This window comes from Myotis myotis, unplaced genomic scaffold (assembly GCF_014108235.1).
Source record: "Myotis myotis isolate mMyoMyo1 unplaced genomic scaffold, mMyoMyo1.p scaffold_m19_p_14, whole genome shotgun sequence".
Classification (NCBI taxonomy): domain Eukaryota; kingdom Metazoa; phylum Chordata; class Mammalia; order Chiroptera; family Vespertilionidae; genus Myotis; species Myotis myotis.
In genome coordinates, this window is record NW_023416318.1 from 45,308,048 (window position 1) to 45,334,137 (window position 26,090).

Sequence of the window (26,090 nt, forward strand, 5' to 3'; positions counted from 1 at the left end):
AACTGCGGCTCGCGAGCCACATGCGGCTTTTTGGCCCCTTGAGTATGGCTCTTCTGCAAAATGTCATGTGCAGGCACACATACAGTGCGATTGACACTTCGTGGCCCATGCGCAGAAGTCGGTTTTCGGCCTCGGCGAGTCTATTTTGAAGAAGTACTGTTGATATTTGGCTCTGTTGACTAATGAGTTTGCTGACCACTGAGACCTTTCTTTAAAGGCATGGTTCTGAATTGAACAGAACCTCAGAACCTTTCCAAATGATACACACCCGCATGGACCCTCTCCTAGTTTAAAAAGTTCCTCAAGTGTTGTTGTTTTTTAATTGATTAAGTTATTACATATGTGTCCTTATCCCCACATTACCCCCATCAACCCCCCCTCATGCCTTCACCCCCCTGTTGTCTGTGTCCATTGGTTAGGCCTATATGCTAGCATATAAGTCCTTTGGTTGATCTCTCTCCCTTACCCCCACCCTCCCTTACCTTCCCTCTGAGGTTTGGCGGTAGGATTGATGCTTCTCTGTCTCTGGATCTGTTTTTGTTCATTTGTGGAATATAATGAACAACATAAACTGATGAACAAAAACAGATCCAGAGACTCAAGTGGTTTTGATATCCATTTCTCCCTAATCTCAATGGAGAACCAACGCTGTAATCTAGCTCATGCTAATGTTCCCATATATGCTTTGGCTGAAAAGCATTTTCAAATTAGATTCTGGAAAATGAAATGTGAAAAGCAGTCCATGAGCTTCCCTGTCAAAAGCAGCTGAAAAACTAAATAAAAACCAACTTAAAACTTTAATGTATATTAAGATTTTATACCAGCCACTGCCTTCAAAGAGTAAATTAATGGACAGGAAAAAAGAACACAGATGGAGAACAAATTTTCTTGCCTAAAAATTAATCATTGTAGAATTTTACAAACTTTTAAGCTTTTCAAAAGTTTTATAGAAAATCAAGGATACACTGATAATTTATTGCACTCTTTTCACACTGTCCGTAAGTGAAGAAGCAGCATCAACCCTAGTTCTTAAGTTGATGTACAGGCATATCTCATTTATTGTACTTCACTTTATAGTGCTTCAGAGACAGTGCGTTTTTCACAAATTGAAGGTAGGACCCTCTATCAGCAAAAAGATTACGACTCGCCCTGACTGGTTTGGCTCAGTGGATAGAGCGTTGGCCTGCGGACTGTAGGGTCCCAGGTTCGATTCCAGTCAACCGCATGTACCTTGGTTGCAGGCACATCCCCAGTAGGGAGTGTGCAGGAAGCAGCTGAATCTATGTTTCTCTCTCATTGATGTTTCTAACTCTCTATCCCTCTCCATCTCCCTTCCTCTCTGTAAAAAATCAATAAAATATATTAAAAAAAAAAAAGATTACGACTTGCTTTACTGTGATACCCTCTCTATAACGTGGTGGTCTGGAACGGAACCTGAATGTCTCCGAGGTATGCCTGTATTTAAGCATTACCTTTGGAGCTTTTTAAGATATCTGGTTCCTCACCTGAGACTTTAATTCAGCAGGTCATTCCCATATAGGGGTGATTCTCGTGTAAGTGTTTAATTTTTCTTATCAGGTTAGATACGGCTAAATATAAAATATCAGAAAAAGATATTTTACTCAACCCATGCCTGCTGTTTGGCAAGTTGTCCTGAATCTCCAAAACACTAGAATCAAGAGTCATGTTAACTCTGGACAACTTAATTCTGAAAAAAACCCACAAATTATTTCTACTAAGGAATTTTTTTTTCTTAAAAAAAAAAAAAAGAGGGAAGATAAAACATTAAGAAATGACTAATGGGAAGAAGTTCTTTACAGTTTACTCTAAATTATTTCACTTCATATGCTAATGATAGATTAGTTACTTATTAAACTTTAATCAATCTATTTTATAGAGAATTCGCATAGTTTGTTTAAGCTGTGCTTCAATCACATCTATGGGGAGCCCAATCATTTGCAGAATGAGATAATAATCTAGACCTGCTTTGTCTTAGTGGGAATGTAGATAAATTATAAGCAAAAAAAAAAAAAAATTAAGTCTTAAATTAAGGCAAAAATCAGAGAGTATCATATACTTTAGCACTTTAGACAGTAGTGGAAACAGTACCCTGAGTCTTAAGTCTATGCAAAAGTAAAGTGCCACTCTTGGGAAAGGGAGTCACAAAGTGTACATCCAGGGGATGGCACTGGCTGTGTACTGTGATGATTTCTAGACCTGACTGCACTTTAGGACTCCCTGGAGAACTTTCTAACACAGATTCTTGGTCCTATTCACTGCAATATTATTTTTAGGGATGCTATCAGTCTAGTAAGAGGCCCACTGCGGAACCATCAGTCTGTAGGATGCTAGTGACAAGACTAGTGAGGTTCATACAGATGGCTTCCTAAAAAAAAAAGTAAGCTGTTTCCTCCATACATTAGGAAGCAGTTGACCTAAAATGTAATGAATGGAAAATCATCAGTAAACATAGGAAACCTAATATTATGGGAAAATGTTAACATCAAGAAGGATGATGGAATAATGAAAAGTATTTTTAAATTGTTTTTCAGGAATAGCCATGCAGAGAGTCTCTTTCCAAAGAAACTACTTAGAGTTTGGAAAATAAATTACATTGTGAAAGGGGCAGTAAACTAACATAATTACATGACAATATTTTTTAAGTGCATCAAAATCCCTTTATTTAGAATCTCTATGAACTTTCTGGACTTAATTCTAAGATAATTTTCCCTGTCTTTCCTATAATACTGTTAAGTTCCTTAAGGGCAGAGAATATACTTGTTTTATACTCCCATAGGCTTACTATGATGCAGCATCTATTCAATTATTATTAGTTTCATATGACATACCTATAATTTGAAACTTCAACCTGAGTTAGGAGATGCAGGTACTGTAACAGTCATGAAGAAAACATTCACAATATAGATCTCGAAGCCCTTTGGACATGCCTGTTCTGCTGGGAATGATCTTCCAGACAAAAATGCCACTTCCTCTCTGAAGCCATCTCTGATTCTTCAGGTCATAATTAAATTTTTCCTTCTTTTATTTATACCTCTATTATAGCCCATGTCACACTGATCTTTAAAACTGTCAAGTATTCTCCTAATACAATTTAAGCTCCTTGACACCAAAACCCTGCTTCTTAAACATCACGGTATTCCTGCCACCTTACATAGTATTCTATGCATGTGAGGAATTTTATACATGTCTGCCGAATGAATGAATGCACAAATGAATGAGTGACCACCACATGATATCCTAGTCTTTATAATGTACATCCCAAATTCAGGATCCACTCATGAATTACTTTGCTTACCCATTTCTTCCTTTCCTAAAACTGATTATTGCAAAAACTGTAATTTGGAGAAAATAGTTATCAAGCCATAAATTCCATATAAGTTATTCAATATTAATAAAGAGAAAAGTTAGTGAAAATAACTGAGAGAAAACTTTACCTTCTTGAAATAGTTGTCTGGCATAAGATGCCTCTCTGCCCTGAGGTTGGAAAAAAGCATAAATGCATTTTCTCACTAAATCTTCCCAGCCAGTTCTGCCAGCAGCTCTCAGGGAACTCGTATCAATAGAGATGATTTTACCTAGACAAAGAATAAAATTTTACATTTATGATAGCCTCCTGATCTAAATAATCTGTATTTCAAAATGAACAACCGCTTCTCAGAAATATTCTGCCTCCCAAATGCATAATGGAAAAAAGCATTAAAAAGCACTATTAATTTTTAGTACCTATGGTAACAGTATATCTGTGGCATGATAATGAAAAATTGTTTTGGCCTTGGAGTGTGTTACCTACTAGTATGTCATATTCTAAAATTCAATTCCAGCCAAGTATTAAAGGCACGCCATAAAGATCTGAAGCTGCTGGGACTAATGCTGCTCAGACTCCTCTGGCTTGCTCTACGGATCCTGCTCTCTAGCTACACACTAATGGCTGAATCACTCATTGGGGAAGGAGAGGCAGACATGAATATATTATTTTGGTAATTTATTTCCACCTACTCTTTAGTAAGAGCAGTTGGAAACGAACCTTTAAAAACACAATAATAAAGCATACAACATAGGAATATTAGATTTCTGGGACAAAAAAATTAGTAAATATTGTAAGAGGATCTTATAAACAATGGTAAAGATGAAAAAGTACATGAAAACTAAACTTTTCACAAAGAACAAAATTTAGTAGAAATGATCTCTCTCTTTATTAAAGAGGTGAGTGAAACATATAACTCTGATGTAAAAACAAAAACGTGATGCGCTAGAGTGAAGATTAAATAACATGAAAAATATTTTACAGTTTGTAAAGAACAGTAATAATTTGTTTTTGATGAAAATCAAACCTGAAGTAGCCTTTCAAAGAAGGCCTTATTTTCAGGTGCTGTCACCTTTCCTCGCCCTGTGGCTCGCGTGCCCTTCTTTCAGTTCTAACACACTCCTGCCTCCTGGGGCCCCCGCAGCTGTCTCCTCAATCGGGAGCGCTTATTCTGCCCCGTGCCCCTCCCCACCATTCCCTCCCAACACACATAATTGGCACCACCTCAAACTTAAGGGTTCAATATCAGCTCCTCAGCCAGGTCTTCATTAACCAGCTGATTTTAAACAGGTCCTCCTTATTAGCTTACCTTACCATCTCACACCTTTTCCATCATAAAACATATCATGATTTGTAATTACATCATTGCTTTTTGCTCAACTGTGTACACTCTTAAGCAATCATACATAGTGACAGGCATTTCTAGGTATTCAAAAATTATGTGCTGAATAAATTTAAAGAATAAAGAAAAAAATAGCCAGATACATTTAAGCATAATATTAAAACCACCATACTTGTATCCATTTATAAATATATGCATTTAAATCTACATTGTCAAATAGCTTTAAAAACTTTATTCCATGGTTATGAAAAATAATTTATAATAAAAACAAATATAAGTATATGAAAAGTTAAAAATAACAATGATTATAATATCTAAAATGCACAACATCAAAACCACCACTTAAAATGTTTTCTGTATAAGACAAATGGACATAAGTGGAAAAGCAAAGAACAGATGGACACAATATCTGGGATGTAATTAATTTTAAAAGCATAGCTGACATCATCAATACTGATGGAACATTTTTAACTTTGCAGTTAATACCTGTAGTATCTTGCTTGGTCATAAAGGATTCTACACCCGTAATAGCTGGAGGCCGAGGTAATCTCCGTGCAATACAAATCAAACATGACTGGAAATCTGCCCAAAACAAGAAAGGGAAAATGAAGAAAAAGGGTAGAAAATGGTTCACAATCTATAACTTGATATTATCAGTTTTTATAGAAGTAATACATTTTATAGGATCTGACACTATACTGGAGTCACTCTATATAAAAGTATAATGCTGGAAATAAAATTGCTGGCAACCAAAAACAGGAAGCTCCAGGTAGAGATCTAGTTAGCATAAGTAATTCCTTCCCATTGACTGTTCTTACCTAAACTAGAAACTAGAGGAGACTGATGCATCTCATGTACTTGGATGATAAAAACTCCAAGTAGTTTTGCCTAGATTTAAGCAACACAGTGAATTTTAAAATACAGTTCTATGGTCAATTTCCTATACGCATCAGTACTTAATGGCTATAAAAATTATTCGTAAGTCCTGGCCTGGTAACTCAGTTGGTTAGGGCATCATCCTGATATGCCAAGGTTGCGAGTTCAATCCCCAGTCAGGGCACATACAAGAATCAACCAATAAATGCATGAATAAGTAGAACAACAAATCAATGTTTCTCTCACTCGCTCTCCCTTCCTCTTGCTCTCTCTAAAATAAAATAAAAAATGTTCTTTTAAAAAAAATTAATTTTTGTAGCCATTAAGTACTAATGACTATAAGAAATTGACTATAGAATGTATTTAAAAATTTACTGTGTTGCTTAAATCTAGGCAAAACTACTTCTGTGCAGATAATAATTATCTATGAGAAAAACATTTAACTCTTTCTAAAGAAGCATAATTTGCCTTTGACACAGGACTTTATATTGTAGGATCTATAGTTTTTTCAAAGTTCCAGCTCCAAATTTTTTGAATGTGCAACATCACATGGCTAAATATGAACTTTATTCATATAAAGCAGCCCTGCATGTTTATTTTATAGAAAGTCCCCAGTTGATCATGGCACTCTTCCCTGGTGAGACCAGCTACATACTAGTACACAGCCTTTTTTTTTTTGCATCTGACTGACTTCTCATCTCCTACCTTTCCCGGTCCTTATTCCAGTTTCCAATTTGTGGTGTTCTTAACTTAGCTCAGTCTGAGTTCACATGGAAAACTCATCCACTGTCACATATTTAACTAAAGCCATGATGATGCCATGTTCATATTAGAGCTTCGGCTGTGTTTTCATCTGTTCATAAGCCTTCTCTTTGTAAATTACCTTGTATAGCCTCAAAAATGCTAACTCTATTCTCCAATGTTCCCTGCACTCTTAACTTGAAACTCAAAAAAAAATCAGAGCTGTTCAACAGCCTGCTGCATCTGGTATGTTTCCAACTGGCAGCAGTTAGCGACATCTCTTATTTCTAGGCAGCAAGTTGGTACGAATTTGACATTTTACTAGGAATGCCAGCTTAAAATTGAGAAATTGGGGGCATTTTAAAGGGGTGATTATAGATGTTAGCAATTTTTTTTCTTAAAAATTAAGAAATACATAGCAAGTTGAACAGCCATTATGATATATAATACAGTAACCAAAAATACTATCCTAAGAAGGCAGTTTTTATAATCAATTACCTCCCTATTCCTGAAAGCCATGGAAAAAGCAACTAAAAACCTTAAAGTCACCCTTTGTTTTACCTTCTCCATCTTCTTGAATTGATTTTGGCTGTGACACAGTGAAACACTGCATTACTTCATACCGCTGGCAAGCTTCTGGGTTCTCAGTGCCTGGCTCATCTGGCGGGTGAATTAGCATCCTGCAGTTAAAGGTATGGCTATTTCGTCGTGTTGCCTCTTGAGGCCAAGGAACTCCATTTACTGCGGAAGAGAAATTGATTATATCCCTGAATAAGTGAAAAAGTACAAAATCTGAAGATACAAGACACATTTAGCCATCTATTTAATTAGGTACTCAGATTAAAAGACAGAGAGACCTCATCAGATCTAATGTTATCCTGAGGCAACAGAATACTTATCTTCCTTAGCAAATGTAAATGTCTACCAATTTGAAAATGGTAAAATTTCTAAGAGACTGTATAGGATTTCCTCTCTCAACGATAAGGCCTTACAAGTACCCTAATTCATTAGCATTCTTTATATATAGAGACAAAAATTATAAATTAATAGTTTACTAGCTCTTTTACTCAAATTTAACAGCAGTTAACAAGCTTTTCCATTTTGTTTCCAGTTATAGTCTGGCAATAAAAATATGATTGAAAACCTTAGGTCCATTGTCAAGCAGGAGTTTTAACCTGGCAGGCGTGAACTTTTAAGGATGGGCTTGTGCACCTTTTTGGATTCAAAGTTTCTCAAAGGAGTCTGTGATTAAATAAAATATTTAGAGTAGATAGAGAACAACCTTGGTTTATTATAACTATTTTTTCACAGTTTATATAATACTCTGAATATTGTAGATAATCAGTAAGTTATTACATAAAAATGACCATTAAAACAGAAATGTCACCTGATTCAGTAAAAGAAAACTGAATCTAGAATTCTAGAAAAGATGCCTGTACATTTCTTTTTTTCTTCTTCTTCTTTTTTTGTTTTGTCTGTACATTTCAAAAAAGAATTTCTGTTTCTGTTTGGCAGGTCACCATTTCTATTGACGCTCTCTCTTTTTTACAATCTCATCACTCTGTAACTGTTAGGAGGAAATCCTGGAAACAAACCTACACTGGAGTAAGGAGTCTTGGTTCTGCTACAGCTAGTGGTGAGGTTTGGGTTAATTACTTAATCTTTGCCTCATCTTTAAAATAAAGGAATCCACAATATTATCTCTAAAGTCATTTACACTCTAAAATAACAAGACACATAAGATCCGTTCACAATTCACATGTCGGACTAGTGATTTTAATAAAAACAATCATGTCAGGTCCTCAGTTACTATAGTACTCTTTTCAAAGAGGAAATAAGTAAACAATGTAAAAAATAAAGAGCAATGGATAACATTTTATTTGTATGTTTGGTTTAGTCATATAGAATTTCTAGCCAAGGTCCTCCCTCCAGTTTTGGAGCAATATGCACATGGCTCAGTGAATGGAGCAGAAAGGCTGGAAATCAGACCCTATCCATTCTCTAAGCTAGGCTCCTTTGTCACTTAACAACTCGTCCAGTCATTCTTAGAACTCCTGAGCTGAAACCACTTACACCCAAAAATGTTGATTTTAATAAGTACATAATATGATAGTATATCCCTCCTCCCTCCCTCCCTTTCCCTTCTTTCTTCCCTTCCTCCCTTTTTCTCTTTGAGTAGGGTGGTGGGAGGGATACTCATTTCTCTCTTTCTTGGACATAATAAAAATGGAAAACAAAGGGAATTTCAAGCTGACGCTTCTGCTTGGCCTCCCATTACCATCACATTCCCGTGGCACAATCTGGAGGAAGAGGCGGAAAGCCTCCATCAGCTATTTGATGGCATTCCCTCTTCATATTTACCTCTCGGACTGAAACTAAATTTTAACACATTGTATGTGGGAAACGTATTTATACGTTTTACGTATTTATATGTCCTACCAGTGTAGTAGAGCACGGGACACGTATTAATACGTTTTTTATAGACTAGCAGTAGAATGCAGGTAACGTATAAATACGTAAACTAAAGTTATTGTAATTTTACTGAACGTTGACATTTGTGCAAAAATGGCCCGCGCCACCTGTTAGCGCGTGATAAAAACTACCCGCAAACAATAAAATATTTTAATATATAACATACATTTCTTAGAATAATACCATGTATTTATAATACTAGTATATTATTATATTTTATATTTAGGTAAATAATATATTTACATAAAGAGAAGCTACAGGGAGTTCATATTCTTTTAAGAAATACATTTCTTTGTACCTAGTGATTTTGGTAGCAGATTCTTCACAAATTCAGCATGATCCCCCACATGCAGTATGCTGTAGACACTGGTATTCATTAATTCTTCCTGATTGTAACCCAAGTAGCTGGTCACATTCTCTGACACAAATACAATTCTCCCTTCACAGTTCACAACAAAGAAAAATCCATCCAAAGCCTGCAACACCAAAAAAAAAGCAGGGGGGGGGGGGAGGGTTAAGAGGTTAAAAGATAAAAAGAAAAATAAACATATACTGTATACTTCTGATTTGAAAAAGAGGTCAGCAATATATGTCAAGTTAAAAAAAAAAAAGGAGTGAGGGCTGAATAGGTGATTTCCTATTGCGTGCTCTCTGTGGACAGGACAGGACTTTAAAACAGTACACTAGTGTTTCAGGTAGGCATAAATGAATATGTCAACTTTCTTCCTTAGAGAGACTTTTTTTTTAATTTCTTTATTGGTTAAGGTATTACAAGTGTGTCCTCATCCCCCCTTAGAGAGACATTTTATGGTAGCAGATCTGAAGTGACTGACCTATGCATTCATTTCTACCCTTAAGGAGCTTATGGTAGAGTGAGAGACATAAACATAATAAATTCCAGTGATGAATGCAGTGTCAGAGACATACACAGACTATTCTATGGACGAAGAAGGATACTTAATTTTGGAGGGGGGGGGGCGGTTTGAGGGCAAAGAAAGCTCCTTACAGGAGTTTTTAATAGTTATAAGAAACCAATAAAAAAGCCCATCCTCCTACCTTAGTTATAAAAGGAACAGTCAAGGAGGGGAAGAGGAAGAGAGAAGAACAGTCTAGGCAGAGGGGAGAGCGTGGCAGTGCATAGGAGGCCCAAATCACAGAGATAGAGCCAGGGCCTCCAGAAGCAGATGCATGGCCCCAAGGGGAACAGAAAACCCACAGGGGTGTAGTAAAAAGTTAGAACCTCCCCTTAGAGTGTAATTCAAAACTTGAGGAAGAAATTAAGCTTAATAAACATAACCACACCCTGGTACCTCATTCAGTACTGACAGTCACATATCACAAACTGTGGAATCCCAAGAGAAGATCCAGAATACAGAGGTGGACGGTGGCCCCTTACTTATTTATAATCCTTCCATTTACTGAAATATATTGCAGTTTACTTGCTATAGAATGCATATGAGCAATAAAAACAAGACCTTTAAAAAACAGAACATTTACAGAATCTTGTAGTGAGAGACAAACCCTTTGCATCACCTAGGCGTTTGCTGGCTATCTGTGACAAATTCTGAGAAGGGCTGTCTAACAATGTTTATGGGACTACTAACTTTCTTTTTAAGAGAGACACGTGTCCCAATTTGCTGACCTTTTCTATGAGACAAGTGGTAACGATAATATGCTACCGAGCAGATATTTTCCAAATAATAACACATTTAGTTTTGTAACTCAGGTGAATGAGAGGTGAAAGGACATTCAAAACAGAGGAAACAGCTCAGAGGTTAAAAAAATCACTTTGTATGCACTTGTAATATATGTGTTATATTTAACAGTAAGAAAAAAAAATTTTTTTTTAAAGCTTCAAGGAAAAGCAACAACAAAAATAAGGAATTAGTCCCAAAGGCAACAGAGATCTTCTTGAAGGCACCATTTTTATAGGAGAGTGACATAATATACTTTTGCAAAGATCTTTCTGGCAGTGGTGTGGTGTGGCGCTGGGAAGCAAGGAACTCAGTGGCAATGCTATTGCAATAGTCCAGTTCAAGTAAGAGCCTGAATGAAGGCAATGGCAGTGGAAGCCGAGAATTTGACAGAAGCAGAACAAACGGCACCTGGTCATCTGCAGCACCTATGGGAATACACATCTGGGGTGATTCTTCACTAATGATTTTAGAGTCCTGGTAGATAAGTGCCTTTCCCTAAGGGACTCAGGGGGGGAAATCTAGTCTTTTCCTTTTTAACTTTTTCTTTTTATAAACTGAAGTTAAAAGGAATGATTATAAATTTAGTTCTAGAAATACTGTATTTGAAATGACTGAGGAACATTCAGATAAAGATGTTCAAAGGGCAGCAGGATACCATGAAAGGGATGCTCTGAAGAGAGATCATTTCGGTTTAGAAGTACATGTATCATCTGTGTGGGGTTTTTTGTTTATTTGTTTTTAACTACCGTCATCTTTTCTCCTTTCACAGAATATCTGGTTTCCTTTGGGGAGTTACTTGTTCCCCATTAAATGAAATCTTATGGGATTCCTAATCAGGCCATTGGGAGACCTCCGCCTGCCTAACGGTGAACCTTGCAGAGAATGACGAAAAGACGGAACTTGGCTGGAAAACATTCATTCTAGCAGCAGGGTGCAGCCCAAATAGGTCTTTCTCAGAGTCTACTTGAATAGTTTTGGCTTTCTAGCCTCCTTAAGATATTTTGTTTTCATCCTATTTTCAAGCATGGTTCTGTGATTTCCAAATAGCATTCCAATAAATTCACATTTACTTAATTTCGTCCGAACTGTTGTCTTTTGCTTGGAATCCAGAGAATCCTAACTGATGTTTTTTGTTTTTAATATATTTTTATTGATTTCAGAGAGGGAGAGGGAGAGGGAGAGAGAAATAGAAACATCAATGATGAGAGGGCATCATTGATCGGCTGCTTCCTGCACGCCCCTACTAGGGATCGAGCCCACAATCGGAGCATGTGCCCTTGGCCGGAATCGAATCTGGGACCTGCCAGTCCACAGTCCAATGCTCTATTCATTGAGCCAAACCAGCTAGGGCCTAACTGATGTTTTATATACACATATACATGTGCACACATACACACCAGTACATCATATAGACATAGACGTAGATCCCAAACTTCCCAGGAAATGCGCACAGAATTAAACAAAAAAAAAAGGGAAGAGTCAAGGTCAGAACCCTGGAGAATGCTAACGTAAGAGGAAGGCAAAGAAAGAGAAATGTGAGACAGAGGTTAAGGAACAGCCAGAGAAGAGAGGTGGTCATTCTATAGAAGATGCCACGGGAAGAGTTTTAAGGAAGAGGGAATGGGTAGTCAAATGTGCCAAGAGCCACACAGCAATGCAGGGATGATAAAAAGCAAGGTAAGGAAGCGTGGATGCACATTCAAGATGTAGGGAGACCCTGGGACAAAACCAGAATTTTTCTTGGAGTCCAGAGGGAAATAAGAAGCATTAGAGCCAGATAACACAGAGCTCTGAATAGGAGGCAACAGAATTTAGACAACAAGGAGCCGTGGAAATGAGGGGCTTAAAAAAATGCCTGTACTAAACCTTAGCTATGGTGAATTGGGCTGCTATGAACATAGGGGTGCATATATCCTTTCTAATTGGTGTTTCTAGTTTCTTGGGATATATTCCTAGAAGTGGGATCAGTAGATGAGTGGATTGAAAAACTGTGGTACATCTACACAATGGAATACTACACTGCGTTAAAAAAGAAGTTCTTACCATTTGCAACAGCATGGATGAGACCAGAGAGCATTATGCTAAGTGAAATAAGCCAGTCAGAGAAAAATAAATATAGCATGTTCTCACTCATTTATGGAATATAATGAACAACACAAACTGATGAACAAAAACAGATCCAGAGACAGAGAAACATCGATCAGACCTTCAAACCTCAGAGGGAAGGTAGGGGAGGGTGGGGGTAAGGGGGAGAGATCAACCAAAGGACTGTATGCATGCATATAGGCCTAACCAATGGACATAGACAACAGGGGGGTGAAGGGATCAGTGGGGAGAATGGGGGGGGGTGTAATGTGGGGATAAGAACACATATGTAATAACTTAATCAATAAAAAAATAAAAAATAAAAATGCCTGTACTGATGAGTATTTACCATGGGCCAACAGACATTTGTTAAATAATAAATTCTAATACCACTGTCTCTTTAAATGTGGGGGAAGTACTTCTAATAACTTCATTCTTTTTTAAATACCTTCATTCTAAATCCATGTTACTTTTTAAATTTTACGTTTTAAAACGGTGGTGGGGAGACAAGTTGTGGGGTGAGAATTTCTCATATTATGATGGATGTTCGGACACAGTTAGATGTGCAGATCTTCTAGATGAGCAAGTCCCCTCCAGATCAATATTGTAAAACAAGAACTTCCTGCAACACTGGAAGTATTCTGTACCTGCAATACAGTAGGCACTAACCACATGGAGGCACTGAGCACTTTAGTGGCTGCTGAGACTGAAGCTCTGAATTTGTTATTTTATTTAATTGTGAATAGCCACGTGTGGCTAGTGGCTATCTTACTAAACAGTGCAGCACTAGACTGCAGCCTACATGATGCAATGGACAATTTCCTGGTGGCTTTTGGCCACCTCTTCTCGGCTTCACTGGAACAGACTCTACAAAGTTTAAGGCAATGAGGATGGGGTTGGAGAACAGAGAAGAGGAATAGAAAAGGCTGTCCATGAAGGCAACTCTGAAGTCAGTAAAAGTTAGTAATTCTATTATACAGTCTCTGTTCCATGTATCTATAGCTCATAAATACAAGTTATTATTTGCTCGTTAGAGTCAAGAACCTAAATATATCTCTGAGTTTTTGAAATTTCTAATTTGATGTTCTGCTTTCACATTTGAAAAAGCTTGCCTAATGACATTTAATCCGTGTGTAATGTTGTGTTACAATTTCCCTTTGATTCATAGTGGTTTTCAGGGTAATAATTTCATCAGCTAAAAAAAAAAAAACATCTTACTTTGTTTTCTTGTAGTTTTGAGTGGATGTTTTGCTGTCATTTCTGTTCATTTTAAAGTGTTGTGGACCTTTCTCACGCAGCAATAACAAATGTTTACATAAAGTAAAGTAGCAGTAGCAGTATTCTGTCTGCAGTTGTGCTGCACTCAGCTTGTGGACCATCTATTTGCTCTCCTTGTTGATCTCTGTGGTTTCTGAAGAACGTGTGGAACTAGGATTGAAATGATGACATTTTCCTACAGGAACTCCAGAAACCTCGAGGCCCTCTATACCTTATATTTATTCATGATCTCAAATGACATTATATGAAGAAGATAAATTTAATGAGTATTTAAAGAAATGAAAGGAGACAGAAGATTCTTAGGTTAGTTTTAAACTCAGAGCACCAAGAAGGCAGGTAGAACTCCCATAGAAAAATTAGAAGATATGACAAGACTCATCTACTAACACCCTGCAGAGGAGCAGAGATGAGCAGTAAACGCTGGGCTGGAGCAGGTCTCCGGGAAGGGCCTACGTGTAACCAAGTAGCGGGACAGTGACAGGGACCAAGCAGGGGGAAGATGAGGGGTAGAAGTGGGAAATGAGCCTAAGTACTTTTCTTTCTTTAACTTATTTTCCTCTAACAGCTTATATTAAAAATTTTCAAAATATAGCAAAGTTGAAAGAATTTTGTAGTGAACATCTATATATTCACCACTTAGATGCTATCATTAAAATTTTTACTATACTTGTTACAACAAGTTGTAACACTGTTTCTGAACTGCAGTCGTGTTTAATGGCTTGTGAAAAGAATATAATAAAGAAAATCAGAGTCCATCACTTGTGGTAGCTTCCTCCTCTCCCACTTACATGTGTCTGCATGCGCTGGCTCAGAGAGAAGCTTCTAGCCAGTATCCAATGCCTTCTGTATTTTACGGTTCTAAACAGTATGTGCTCATTCCCTAATAAAAATCATCACAACCAATAGTCTAATGTTATAAAGTACTGTCTAACATGGAGGAGAAATAAAGAATTTAAATTTTGAGGGGAGAAGAAGTTGCTGATACGAGAGTCAAAAATGTTTAGCAGCCTGTTAAAAGTACAGAAATGGAGTATGGGAAGAGGTTAAAGCAAGAAAGTATATATTTGGGTGTCATCTCTTTAGAGATGAAAGGTGAAGCAAAGAGAATACATAATATTTCTGGAACCAGAAAAGCAAGAATAGAGTTTTGAGAATGTTCTCACATCAGCAGTGTTGGTAGAAGGAATTATGGTTAATGCAAAGACACAGAAATAGGGCAAGAGGAAAATATGTATGAAGAAGTTAGAAAATAAAGAGACCCATACACGTTTGTTAGAAACACTTCACCAGAAAAAAAGGGCCTTGAGGTAGGATAAGAAAAGAATAATCTATTTTATGTCTAGCTATATCTCTACTTTATATATGTAGTAGAATACATGTTAAAATTAGGGCTAGAGATGGAAGAGTATACACTGTGGGCAATAAGTGTGTACATACACATACATATATTTTTAAACATTCATGTATGAGAGTGAACATTTAAGGTGATGAGCACACTTGGAAACGAAACATCTGTGTTGAGAATAGAGGGAGTTAAAGATTAAATAGAAAAAACAGGAGTGAAATTACACAGCAATTACAGAGTAATTCCATTTAAAAGTTCTTTACTTTAAAAAACTTGATAGAAGGTTGTTAAAATAGTACATTCTCTTAGACTGTTTCCATAAACAACCAATTTTTAGTCAGAAAACTTTTCAGGAAAACACCTACTGCAAACAATGAGGCATCCCTTATTCAAAGACGAAATTCTATCGTAGACACACAGATAGCACTAGCTAGCTAAAGAATTCTGTTTTAGTTTCCCAGCTAGTCCTAACCACCACAGAAATAAATGGCAAAGCTCTACAGTAGGCTTTAGTTTTCCATCTCACTATTTAGAATGCCTTCATGAAAATGTCTTATGATCATTATTAACATTTAATTCTGAAACAGTAACAACTGTCAAAATAGTTCCCAAAATAAGTATTCAAGTTCTTTAAAACTGTACTTTGTTTTATAATTTATTAACTGGTTATAAGAGACAAAAGAAGAAAAACCCCAAACGGGCTGGAACAGAGCGTCTGCTGACTTTCCGAGTCAGTGAGAACAGCTACCTCCAAAAGAAGAGGCCCCAAGGACTCCTTTTCTATCACTCCTTGACTGCTCGATGAGATGTCCGACTTCTGTACTTCGTCATCAGCTGTTGATTTCTCTATAATAAAGAACCAAAAAGGCACACATCCAAAATGGGCTTATTTCTAGAATGACAAGTTTAAGAAGACACAGACTCACCTAATTTCAGATACAAATAAAATAGATATTTATTATCTAGGCCAGTGATTTTCAACCTTTTTCATCTCATGGCACACATAAACTAATTACTAAAATTCTGCAACACACCAAATACATTTTTTGCCAAAAAAAAAAATAGGTATGATTTTGATACATTCACACTGGATGGTTACTATTGTGTTGACTGCTGCCATTTTTTTATGTGGTAATCTAAGTGGGAAGAGCTTAGTACCCCTAACTAGTACTAACAGGTATTACATGTTTTAAAAATTTTTGTGGCACACCGGTAGAAAATTGCTGACCTAGGCACTTTCACATTTAGTCTTAATTATACTTGTTTTATAGAAGATAAAACTGAGGGTCATGCCCTGACCAGTTTGGCTCAGTGGATAGAGCGTGGGCCTGTGGACTGAAGGGTCCCAGGTTCGATTCCGGTCAAGGGCATGTACCTTGGTTGCGGGCACATCCCCAGTAAGGGGTGTGCAGGAGGCAGCTGATCGATGTTTCTCTCTCATCGATGTTTCTAACTCTCTATTCCTCTCCCTTCCTCTCTGTAAAAAATCAATAAAATATTTTTTTTTAAAAAATTGAGGGTCACAAAGGTTAAGTAATGCATTCCAAATAATGTAGTAACTAATTAGTGGCACTAGGAGGACTTGAATTCTGACCTACAAAGTCCAGTGTTCCAACAGTGAGAAAAATGGTATAATTCTATAGCCTTTTAAAAAGTCTACACCAAAAAATTTAAGAAATGGATAAATTGTAAAAGAATAATTACTTTTGTCATTTTTTTTTTTTCTGATCAATTGCCACTGAAGAGAAAGTGAAGATATAATTTTTCCTTTTGGGAGTCTGCATGAACAACTAACCTTTCACACTCATGTCATGATGATCTGACTGGCAGTAAAACTAACTGCTGGAGTGCTTTGAAATTCTTTTGTGTGATGATGTTGAAAAATCCATCCATTATCTTAAAGCAGCATCATACTTAAATAAAAGTTTCCAATCTGTCAGATGAATTAGTTCACCAAAAGCCAAACATAGTATTATTGAGTATTGCAATTCGTTTTTTTACTTTAAAAAATGCAATGTTTTAAATATTCCAAAAAATTCAGAAAATGACATGGCATACATTCACATAGTAACCATTCATTTTTCACTGATGTTAACAGTATTTGCTTCAGGCCTTCCCTTTTAAATTAACACAATGCTGCAAATAGAGTGAAGCTCTGCCGCCATTCCTCCTCTTCAGTATTGTGAGGTCACAATAATAATTTCCAAGCATGATTTAATACTTAAACTACATATGTATGATTTCATGAACACTATATTATTGTTTTGTGGGTGTAAAGTGTGGTTTTGATTGCATTCTCTGATGGCTATGACATTGAGCAATGTTTTTCATGTGCTTATTGGTCATCTATATGTCTTCTTTGGATCAATGTCTATTTGCCTGCCCATTTTTAATTAGGTTATTTATTTTTATTTTGAATGTTTCATTTTATAGCATTTTGTTCTTGTTTCACGGATAAAATAGTTTTCCTTCTGTCTCTACGGGACGGTTTGGTTTTAAGTTTTCGTCTGCTCTCTGTGTTGTCTCTGCTTTCTATGAGTTACTTTTTTCTGTTTGTTCTCTTTTATATTATAGGCTTTCCCCAAGTATTTAGATTTTTATTCAGATTAAAGAGTGGTAAACTGAAGTGCTGATTGGCAGCTGTGTGAAGAGTGGGAGCAAGGCAAGGAGCTGATTTTTTTCATGTGGGGATCTTTCGCAACTGTCAGTGTTTATGTGCTGTTCCTTTGGATGCTCAATTTCCCCACGGGAACCCTCCCACCTTCAACTTAGGGACGTGAGCCAGGCTGTCAGGGTTTTGAGTCGACTGAGCAGGGAAGGGGCCATATGCCTCTTGTTGGCTCTCCCCTTCACAGGCTCACCATACCCGTTTCTGCTGTCTGCTAAATAAGTTGTCACTACTAGCCATTTTCCAACTTCTAAAATCTTAAAATCATATCACTTTAATCATTTTAAACATATTTGTTTATAGTCTTTTCACACCGCTTCTATTAATCTGAAATTCTTTTGGGTCTAGTCCTTGTGTTGGTTATGTGTGCTCTTACTCACTATAGGTTATTCCCTCATATATTATATCAGTTTTTAGAATAAAATCCCTCAGAAGCACTCTTTCTTTGGGAATCCCGTGTGGCCAGGTGTGGGAGTGTTTCTCCAACGTGTTTTGCTTTTGTTTCTGGTAGGCAGCCCAGGGATTTTCTGGTGTGGGGGTCCCTAATAAACGTAGATAGTATATAAATCATAAAAATACATCAGGGCTTTCCCAGAATCCAGGCAGAAAGAGGCTCATTATTCAGATGGAAGGATTCTCGCATCATTGAGTTATTGTCTTTCAACTCTCTGTCAGAGCCTCAGATCTCACACCACTATTTGTGTCCCCTGGCGCTACGCCCTGGTACTGGGTCCCATAACCTCCCAAGGCAACCAGTTTCGAATAAGCCACTTTCTTATAACAAGAGGCTCTCAGATTTACTTTCTAAAATAAAGTGAATCTAAACAAAAATGTTTCTTTAATAAAATTACGAAGTTCAATGCAACTTCTTTTTTTTTTTTTTAAATATACTTCATTGATTTTTCACAGAGAGGAAGGGAGAGAGATAGAGAGTCAGAAACATCGATGAGAGAGAAACATCAATCAGCTGCCTCCTGCACATCTCCCACTGGGGATGTGCCCGCAACCCAGGTACATGCCCTTGACCGGAATCGAACCTGGGACCTTTCAGTCCGCAGGCCGACACTCTATCCACTGAGCCAAACCGGTTTCGGCCAATGCAACTTCTTAATAAAAAATAAATAAAATCACATATTGTCAGTATCTTTAATTGCTAAGCCATGTTTTGTTTGTTTTTTGTTAATCCTCATCCAAGGATATTTCTTCCATTGCTTTTTAGAGAGAGTGGAAGGGAAAGGGAGAGACAGAGAGAAACATCGATGTGAGAGAGACACTTCAATTAGTTGCTTCTCACACGCAGCCAAGAATCGAGCCTGCCACCCAGGTATGTTGCCTTGACCGGAAATCGAACCTGAGACCCTTCGGTTGCACGCTGATGCTCTAACCACTTAGCAACATCATCCAGGACCACGGGTTGTTTTTTTACCTTGTTCCATTCTTTTCATTAGCTGTATTTGATCGACTGTCTTCTTCAAAATCTTGCATTTGTCTGGTTTTACACTCAAGCTGTCAATGTCACTGATGTTTGCAGACAATAACTCAGCTAGCTCTTCTAAGTATTTATTTTCTTGCTCCCTGCGCCTCTTTTCAGTGCTGTTACACAAAGAAAATTCAGTAAGTGTACATTCTACCACTACATTTCCTTCTCTGATTGAGTACTTAATGTTTACACATTTAGAGAGATTCCTATTTTTATAAAGAATATAAAACCAGATTCAGAAAACAATTTACTGGTAAATTCACATCTAAAAAACGGATACCACAAAATACCAAAACAGAAGCCAATTATAGCTAAAATACATAAAGAGAATGACTGCTGTCACAGATGAATTTCCTCAGCAATGTATATTCATTGACTATTTCAATAACAATGAATACAGATATTAAAAGGAAGCAAACAGCATATATACTACCTGCATTTGTAATTATATTACCTTCTAAATAACGCCTTCAGATAGAAAATCTGAATTTTCAAATAAATTTGTTATAAATTAAGCAGGGTAGACTATAAAGAGTTCAAATAAGTTATAATAAGAAATCTGATAAACTCTTGATTCTTATAATGAATAGACTATAATTGGTCCTCATCAAAAAGAAAAAAGTACCCATCTAAGAAGTAAAATAAAAAGGATAATAAATCAATGATTAGAAACTAAGGTATAGAGAACAATGTCTTTAGTATACAACTTTGTTTTAAAAATAGATTCAATTAAAAAATAAAAATACCATCTACTTATAAGGTCTTATAAATATAATAAAGTCAAACTCAAATTATCTTAAAGCAAAATAATGAGAACAAAAGATAACAGTGGAAACAGCCAGCACTTTACATTCACTCAAATGTGCTGAATGACTGTATTGCTCATTTTTGTTTTCCAGTCTTTACCCCTGGGTTACTTAGCCAAGTCATCGGGCAACTTGCTTTATGTAAGATAAAGACAATGAAGTATTACTTTGAAATGAATTTTTCTATTATCAATTTAAAAGAATGAGAAAGACTGGCCATAAGCAGCTCTTTGTTTTATAAGCAGCAGTCAAAATCATTTGGCTGCATATAAAAATGGTAGGAAAAAAAGGTGAAAAAAGGGAAAGAGCAGTTGTTAAAAAGCTCATAATTGGCAACAATTAAAATGCCATTTATTTTAATTTTAAAAAGACTATAAAGATGATAGCATTTACATAACAACTTAGTAAGTCGAAAAGAATCAAGTCAAATCATCAAATGTATTTAGTTACATAAAACAAAATACCACTAAATGGTACACATCTCAAAACAAAATCAAACTTTAAAACTATATATTCCATTCTGTCTTTGTCTTTTTAATCTTACATTATTAAGGAATTAGTCCCATTTTACTTAGTAAAACTCTTACAACTTCCACTGTTAGTACTTACAACAAGATTTTGACAAGTTTCAACCAAGGCATTGACAAGTAGGCATGAAAAGAATGAATAACCTACATTTTGATATATACAGGCTTTAGAGAACTCCAGCTGAGCAACCTGATAGTGTTTTGAAGCACATCTGCTTTTTATGTTAGAGAAACTAATTAATATTAGACTTATTAGTATATTCAGTCTATAGTCTGAACTAATCTGTTTAAATCTATGGGTTTACATTTCAACACAAGTAAATTGGATTCACTTGGTGAGGCTCCCAAATTCGTTTTTTACTTTAAATTTTGTGTAAAAATGAAGTGCTTGAAACTACTGTAGGGTAAAAAGAAAGTTGATAGAATGGGCAAGGTAGGCAGACAGAGAGGTGACAGAGGAAGCAAGAAGCTAAAAGTAATGAAATAATGAAGTGTCTACAAAATGACCTGAAAATGATACTAGGAAAATCACCACAAAATGAAGCAGCTAGAAAATGAGAGTAGATATATTAAAATAAAGTCAAAATTGAAGGAGGGGTGGAGATGACAAAAAATTCTACCTTAATGGAAAAGAAGGCTTTCTTTATTACTTTGGGCCACCTACATTTCTCCTCTCACTAACCCACTTCATTTCCATTTATATTGCATACATGCTAGTTAATGCTACTATGAGTTAACTTCTCGTGTATCTTTTTTTCTTCAACTTACTAGTTTTTTCAACAAATGCTCCTATACTCATTATGTGCCAGATAATCATGTACTATATTCAGGAGTAAGTTAGACTTAGCCTCCAATTAGCCAGAAAACAGAAAAGAAGACAGGCCATTATCATACTATGTTGACAAGACTGTAATACTGGAGAAGGGCATACAGATGGCTCCTAGACCTAGGAATGAGATGTCTAAACCTAGTGGTAGGGAAAGACTGGTTTCCTGAAAGAAAAAAAAACTCAGCTCTTTCAAAGGTATAAAGTGAGAGTGAAAATATCAAGTCAAAGGACCTATAAGTAGTTCAACATGGCTGACCTACAGATGTAAGAACCCAAAAGGGCAAGAGATGAGGTCCTGGCCAGACCACAAGGGCTCCTTCGTGCCATGATAAAAGGCACGATATATTACTTAAAAGTACAAGTTCAAACTTCCTCTGTCATTTACTAGCTATGTAACCCTGGACATGTCACTTGATTTCTCTAAGCTTCAGTTTTCTTATCTGTAAAACAGGGATAATGACATTACCTCCTAGGCTTTTGTGAGGATTAAGAAGATGACATATACAAAATACTGGGCAGAGTTCCTGGCATACACTATTAGCTCAGTCAATGTTATCTGTTATCATCACTCTGGTTATGATTATTTTTTTCAGGGCCAGGGGAAGCCCAGAAGGGTTTAAGAATGAGTGGCATGACCAGATTGGTAAGCTTCTTGAAGACAGAAAACATGTGTCACACTTCACATATATCCTTATAACATGACCCACATGGTGCCAGTTGAAAAGCAGGCATTTCATAAACACTTGTTGAGTTGAATTGGAAATGCTGAACAAGCAGAAGGCACAGCTACCCACCATTTTAAGATTAGCACTTGAATCCTCATTCTCTTAGCATAGTTCAAGAATGGAGAAGAGGTAACAGGAAGGAGACACAAGACAACTCACCCCAACAAACAATTACTGAGGAACTCTCCTATCCAGGGCGACTATACACAGGACTGGCCATACCTGAGGTCTACCTATGCTCTTCATGATTTACTAAATATAAGCCAAACACTGTGTTAGGAACTAGGGATAAAATGGTGAGCAAATTCAGAGAAGTGGTAGGGAAAGACTAGTTTCCTGAAAGGAAAAAAACCCCAGCTCTTTCAAAGGTATAAAGTTAAAGTGAAATTATCAAGTTAAAGGACGTATTAGTTTGCAGTGGAAAAGCCAGGGATTCATGAAATAATCACACACACTAGTAAAATCTGAAATTATGGATCAAAGCTATAAAAACATGTGAGAGAGATACATGAATGGTAGACATTTGATGTAATAGTTAAGGAAGAAAGAGAAGGTTTCCTTTGAGGAAGTAATGACTAAGCTGGCATCGTAGAATGTCTATGTGATGACTACAGGAAATCTAGAGGGAGCAAGCTGGACTGAGGGAGTAGCATTCTAAGGAAGCTGAGGAAGGAAGAGAACCGGGTAAGTATGCACGACTCAAAGAAGGCCAGTAAACTTGGAGTAGATGAAACAGAAGCTTTAAAGTGGCAATGAAAATGATAAAGCAGCTCTGCCAGAAATAGACCAAGAAAAGAGTATTCCTACCTTGATGCCAGTGTGTCACATGGAGATCCTTTTCTCTTATGTGAGTCTGGGTTAGCAGGGTCGGATGAACTGTCCCCGAGGCCACTCATGTTGAAAAACTTCACACCTAAAAAGAAAGGACAACAATAAGAAATCTATCCTAAGGAACTTGCCAACCACAGGGGAGGACGGAGCTCCCTTATGTTAGAAAGTATCTAAACATTGTAGTCATTGTAATCAATTAATAGATTATTACAGCCAACATAAAGACATCCGCATCTACACAAAACCACAGTAATCACCAGCTACTGAGTGTTTCTAAACTTTTTTTCTGTATCTGTAAGATAAAATTAATAATCCTTTGTGAAATCATAGAGATCAATCAGGATAAAAATATTGTTAGAATAAAAGAGATACTGAGATTTTTTTCAACACTTATATGTAACTGTAAAAACTCAATGTATAAGTGAGAGTCAGAGAAATTATTTTTATATTTATTTTAAATTTTACCTTTGAAAAATATTTTTATTAATTTCAGAGAGGAAGGGAGCGGGAGAGAGAAATAGAAACATCAATGATGAGAGAGAATCATTGCCTCCTGCACGCCCCACACTGGGGATTAAGACTGCAACCTAGGCATGTGCCCTGACCAGGATTCAAACCCTAACCTCCTGGTTCATAGGTTGATGCTCAACCACTGAGCCATGAAGCCAGGTTGAAATCAATAAAAACATACTTTTTAAAAAATGTTGAAAGACCCAACATGGTTTTATTAGCATCATTAAACAATATCCAGCTAAGTAACACATTACTGTAATTAAGACTGCTACCTTCTTTTCTGATTAAGATCCATAGAAAGCTCTGACCAGTTTGGCTCAGTGGATAGAGGGTTGGCCCAAGGACCGAAGGGTCACAGGTTCAATTCCCAGTAAAGGGTATGTACCTCTCTCTCTCTCCCTCCCTCCCTCCCTACTACCTCCTTTCCACTCTTTCTCTAAAGATCAATGGGAAAAATACCCACAGGTGAGGATTAAAAAGAAAAGATCCATAGAAATATAAATGAGGTTAACCAAATATCACAAAGCAAAGAAGCCACTTAATTAGATTTTCACACAGAAATAAAATGTAAATCTTTTAAAATTTAATACAAAAAATTAAATTATGCAATAAATATATAATAATGAAAAAGCGTCAATTCTAAACTTTTCAACAAAAGTAGAAATAGAACAGTGAAGAAAATAATGAACAGGGAAGAAAATGGAAGATAAGACTTTAGAGTTTGCTAAAATCTAAAAGAAAAGAGTTAGCCCAGCCAGTGTGGCTAAGTGGTTGAGCATCAACCCATGAACCAGGAGGTCACGATTCAATTACTGGTCAAGGCATATGCCTGGCTTGTGGGCTTGATTCTCAATGGGAGGCATGCAGGAGGTAGCCAATTGATGTTTCTCTCTCTCTCCCACTCTCCCTTCCTCTCTCTGAAATCAATAAAAACATTAAAAAAAAACACACCAAAAAAAGTTAGCTAAGTCCTACTTCATGTTCAGAGGCCACTTTCCTTACCTGTCCATCTTCTCCACTTTCAAGATATTAGTATATATATTAATATATCCATCTGAGAATTTACGCATCTGGAATTCTACTGGCTCTCAAAATACTCCTGGACATGTATTTCTTATTATAGTGTGCTATAAATTACAATTCTCTTGTTTCTCTTCTCTTCTAGATTGCAAACTCAAAGCCAATTACTAGATCTTTTTACTGTATATCCAATATCTAACATAATGCCTAAAAGATACAGATGCTAAGATGGATGATGAATTATAAGTGATTAAGTTATGTCACTAATATAACATTTAAAACTTTTAAAGGATATTTAAGATTTTTTTATGGTTAAATCTTTTCTGGAATCTTTTATAATGCTCTATAAATTCTTCCTACAATTGAAATCCTTGTTCCCCTGTTTCCAATGGGGGGAAAAACACCACACCCTGACCTTCCTGGTCTAGAAATTAGAGAACAACTCTTCTAATTTTGAAAAAGTAAATAACTACTATTTTGCAGAAACTGCCTACTATATTTCATAGTTCTATGGAGACACAAAGACCTGTTACAGTTGTGCTTACAACTGTAAACATAAATAATATAATCTCATAGACTGGATAATTTTGAGCAACAAATAAATCTGGATTTAAAAGGAGATTCTCCATACTGAACTACCCTCAGACTCCTGGCTATTGATATTTGCTAAAATTATCAAGGATTCTGGGACTCAGGAGACATCAGACAACAATTCAAGAGCAGCCAGGCAACCCGGCCACCAAAATTAACAGCCAACAGTAAGAAGCTGGGAGAGAGTCACCAACAACTTGCTGATGATTCTGGTATGAACTGCTTTCTATTTACAAAACAACAGAGAGTGGGATGCAAAACCTCCGATCAGTGGAAACTATCATAGCTGTTTTTTGTGTGGAATGGTTTTATATTTGGCAGTTAGGATACTTAAATAAGGTTCATTAAGAAATGTTGGTTTCAGGAAACCAATTTGCATATCACCTTTTAAAAAGAGGTAAGGTTTCTAAGTAAAAGTACCCTCTTGATTTAAAAAGGCTTGCTAAATTATACCCACTCTCATGCAATCTCTAGAGAGCAGTTTTAGGAACTAGAAACCACATCTATCTCGGTTCAAATGGACCAGACTAAACCAAATAGGGGAGGCTGAAGAAATAGGTCAGTGCTTTGTATTTCAGTTGATTTATACATTTCCACATGAGAAATTTGTTATTCATCTCCCAGATTCAGCTGAGAACAATATAATTTGAAAAATAAGTCACAGTTAATAAACAACTCTAATAATTGGTCACTTTGACAGATGAATTTTTTTAAAAAGAAAATGTTTCTCAAGGGCCCAGTGTCGCAATGGGTAACACAGACTATGGCTGACAAATTTTTCTCAAACAAGAGTTTCAGACACCTGCAGTTCTCTGGAAGAAGTTTTCAATTTTCTCTGTTCATTTAAATGACAATTGAAATCTTTCTCTTGTTAAGAAAGGATGGGGATTTCAACAATTTTATTGTCCTTTTTTATGGTTAAATTTCCATTGTTTGATA

At 36.5% G+C, this 26,090-nt stretch overlaps 1 protein-coding gene across 11 annotated transcripts in view; it reads right to left on the bottom strand.

Annotated features, from left to right (window-relative positions):
- The window catches only part of NCOA1 (nuclear receptor coactivator 1), a 172,236-nt gene that overhangs the window by 54,120 nt on the left and 92,026 nt on the right, over positions 1 to 26,090 (bottom strand). For 9 of the 11 annotated variants that reach the window (XR_004971916.1, XM_036335193.1, XM_036335187.1 and 6 more), the window contains 7 exons: positions 23,004 to 23,109; positions 19,256 to 19,422; positions 15,910 to 16,007; positions 9,055 to 9,232; positions 6,846 to 7,025; positions 5,154 to 5,249; positions 3,456 to 3,596 (listed from right to left, as the gene is read on the bottom strand). Coding sequence is in view for 10 of the 11 variants with exons in the window: in XM_036335193.1 (XP_036191086.1) it covers positions 3,456 to 3,596; positions 5,154 to 5,249; positions 6,846 to 7,025; positions 9,055 to 9,232; positions 15,910 to 16,007; positions 19,256 to 19,422; positions 23,004 to 23,092 (949 nt within the window). In the remaining variant the exon portion in view is untranslated. Of the gene's footprint in view, positions 1 to 3,455; positions 3,597 to 5,153; positions 5,250 to 6,845; positions 7,026 to 9,054; positions 9,233 to 15,909; positions 16,008 to 19,255; positions 19,423 to 23,003; positions 23,110 to 26,090 lie in introns of those variants that run through there. The other 2 variants (XM_036335196.1, XM_036335197.1) reach the window with 2 other exon arrangements.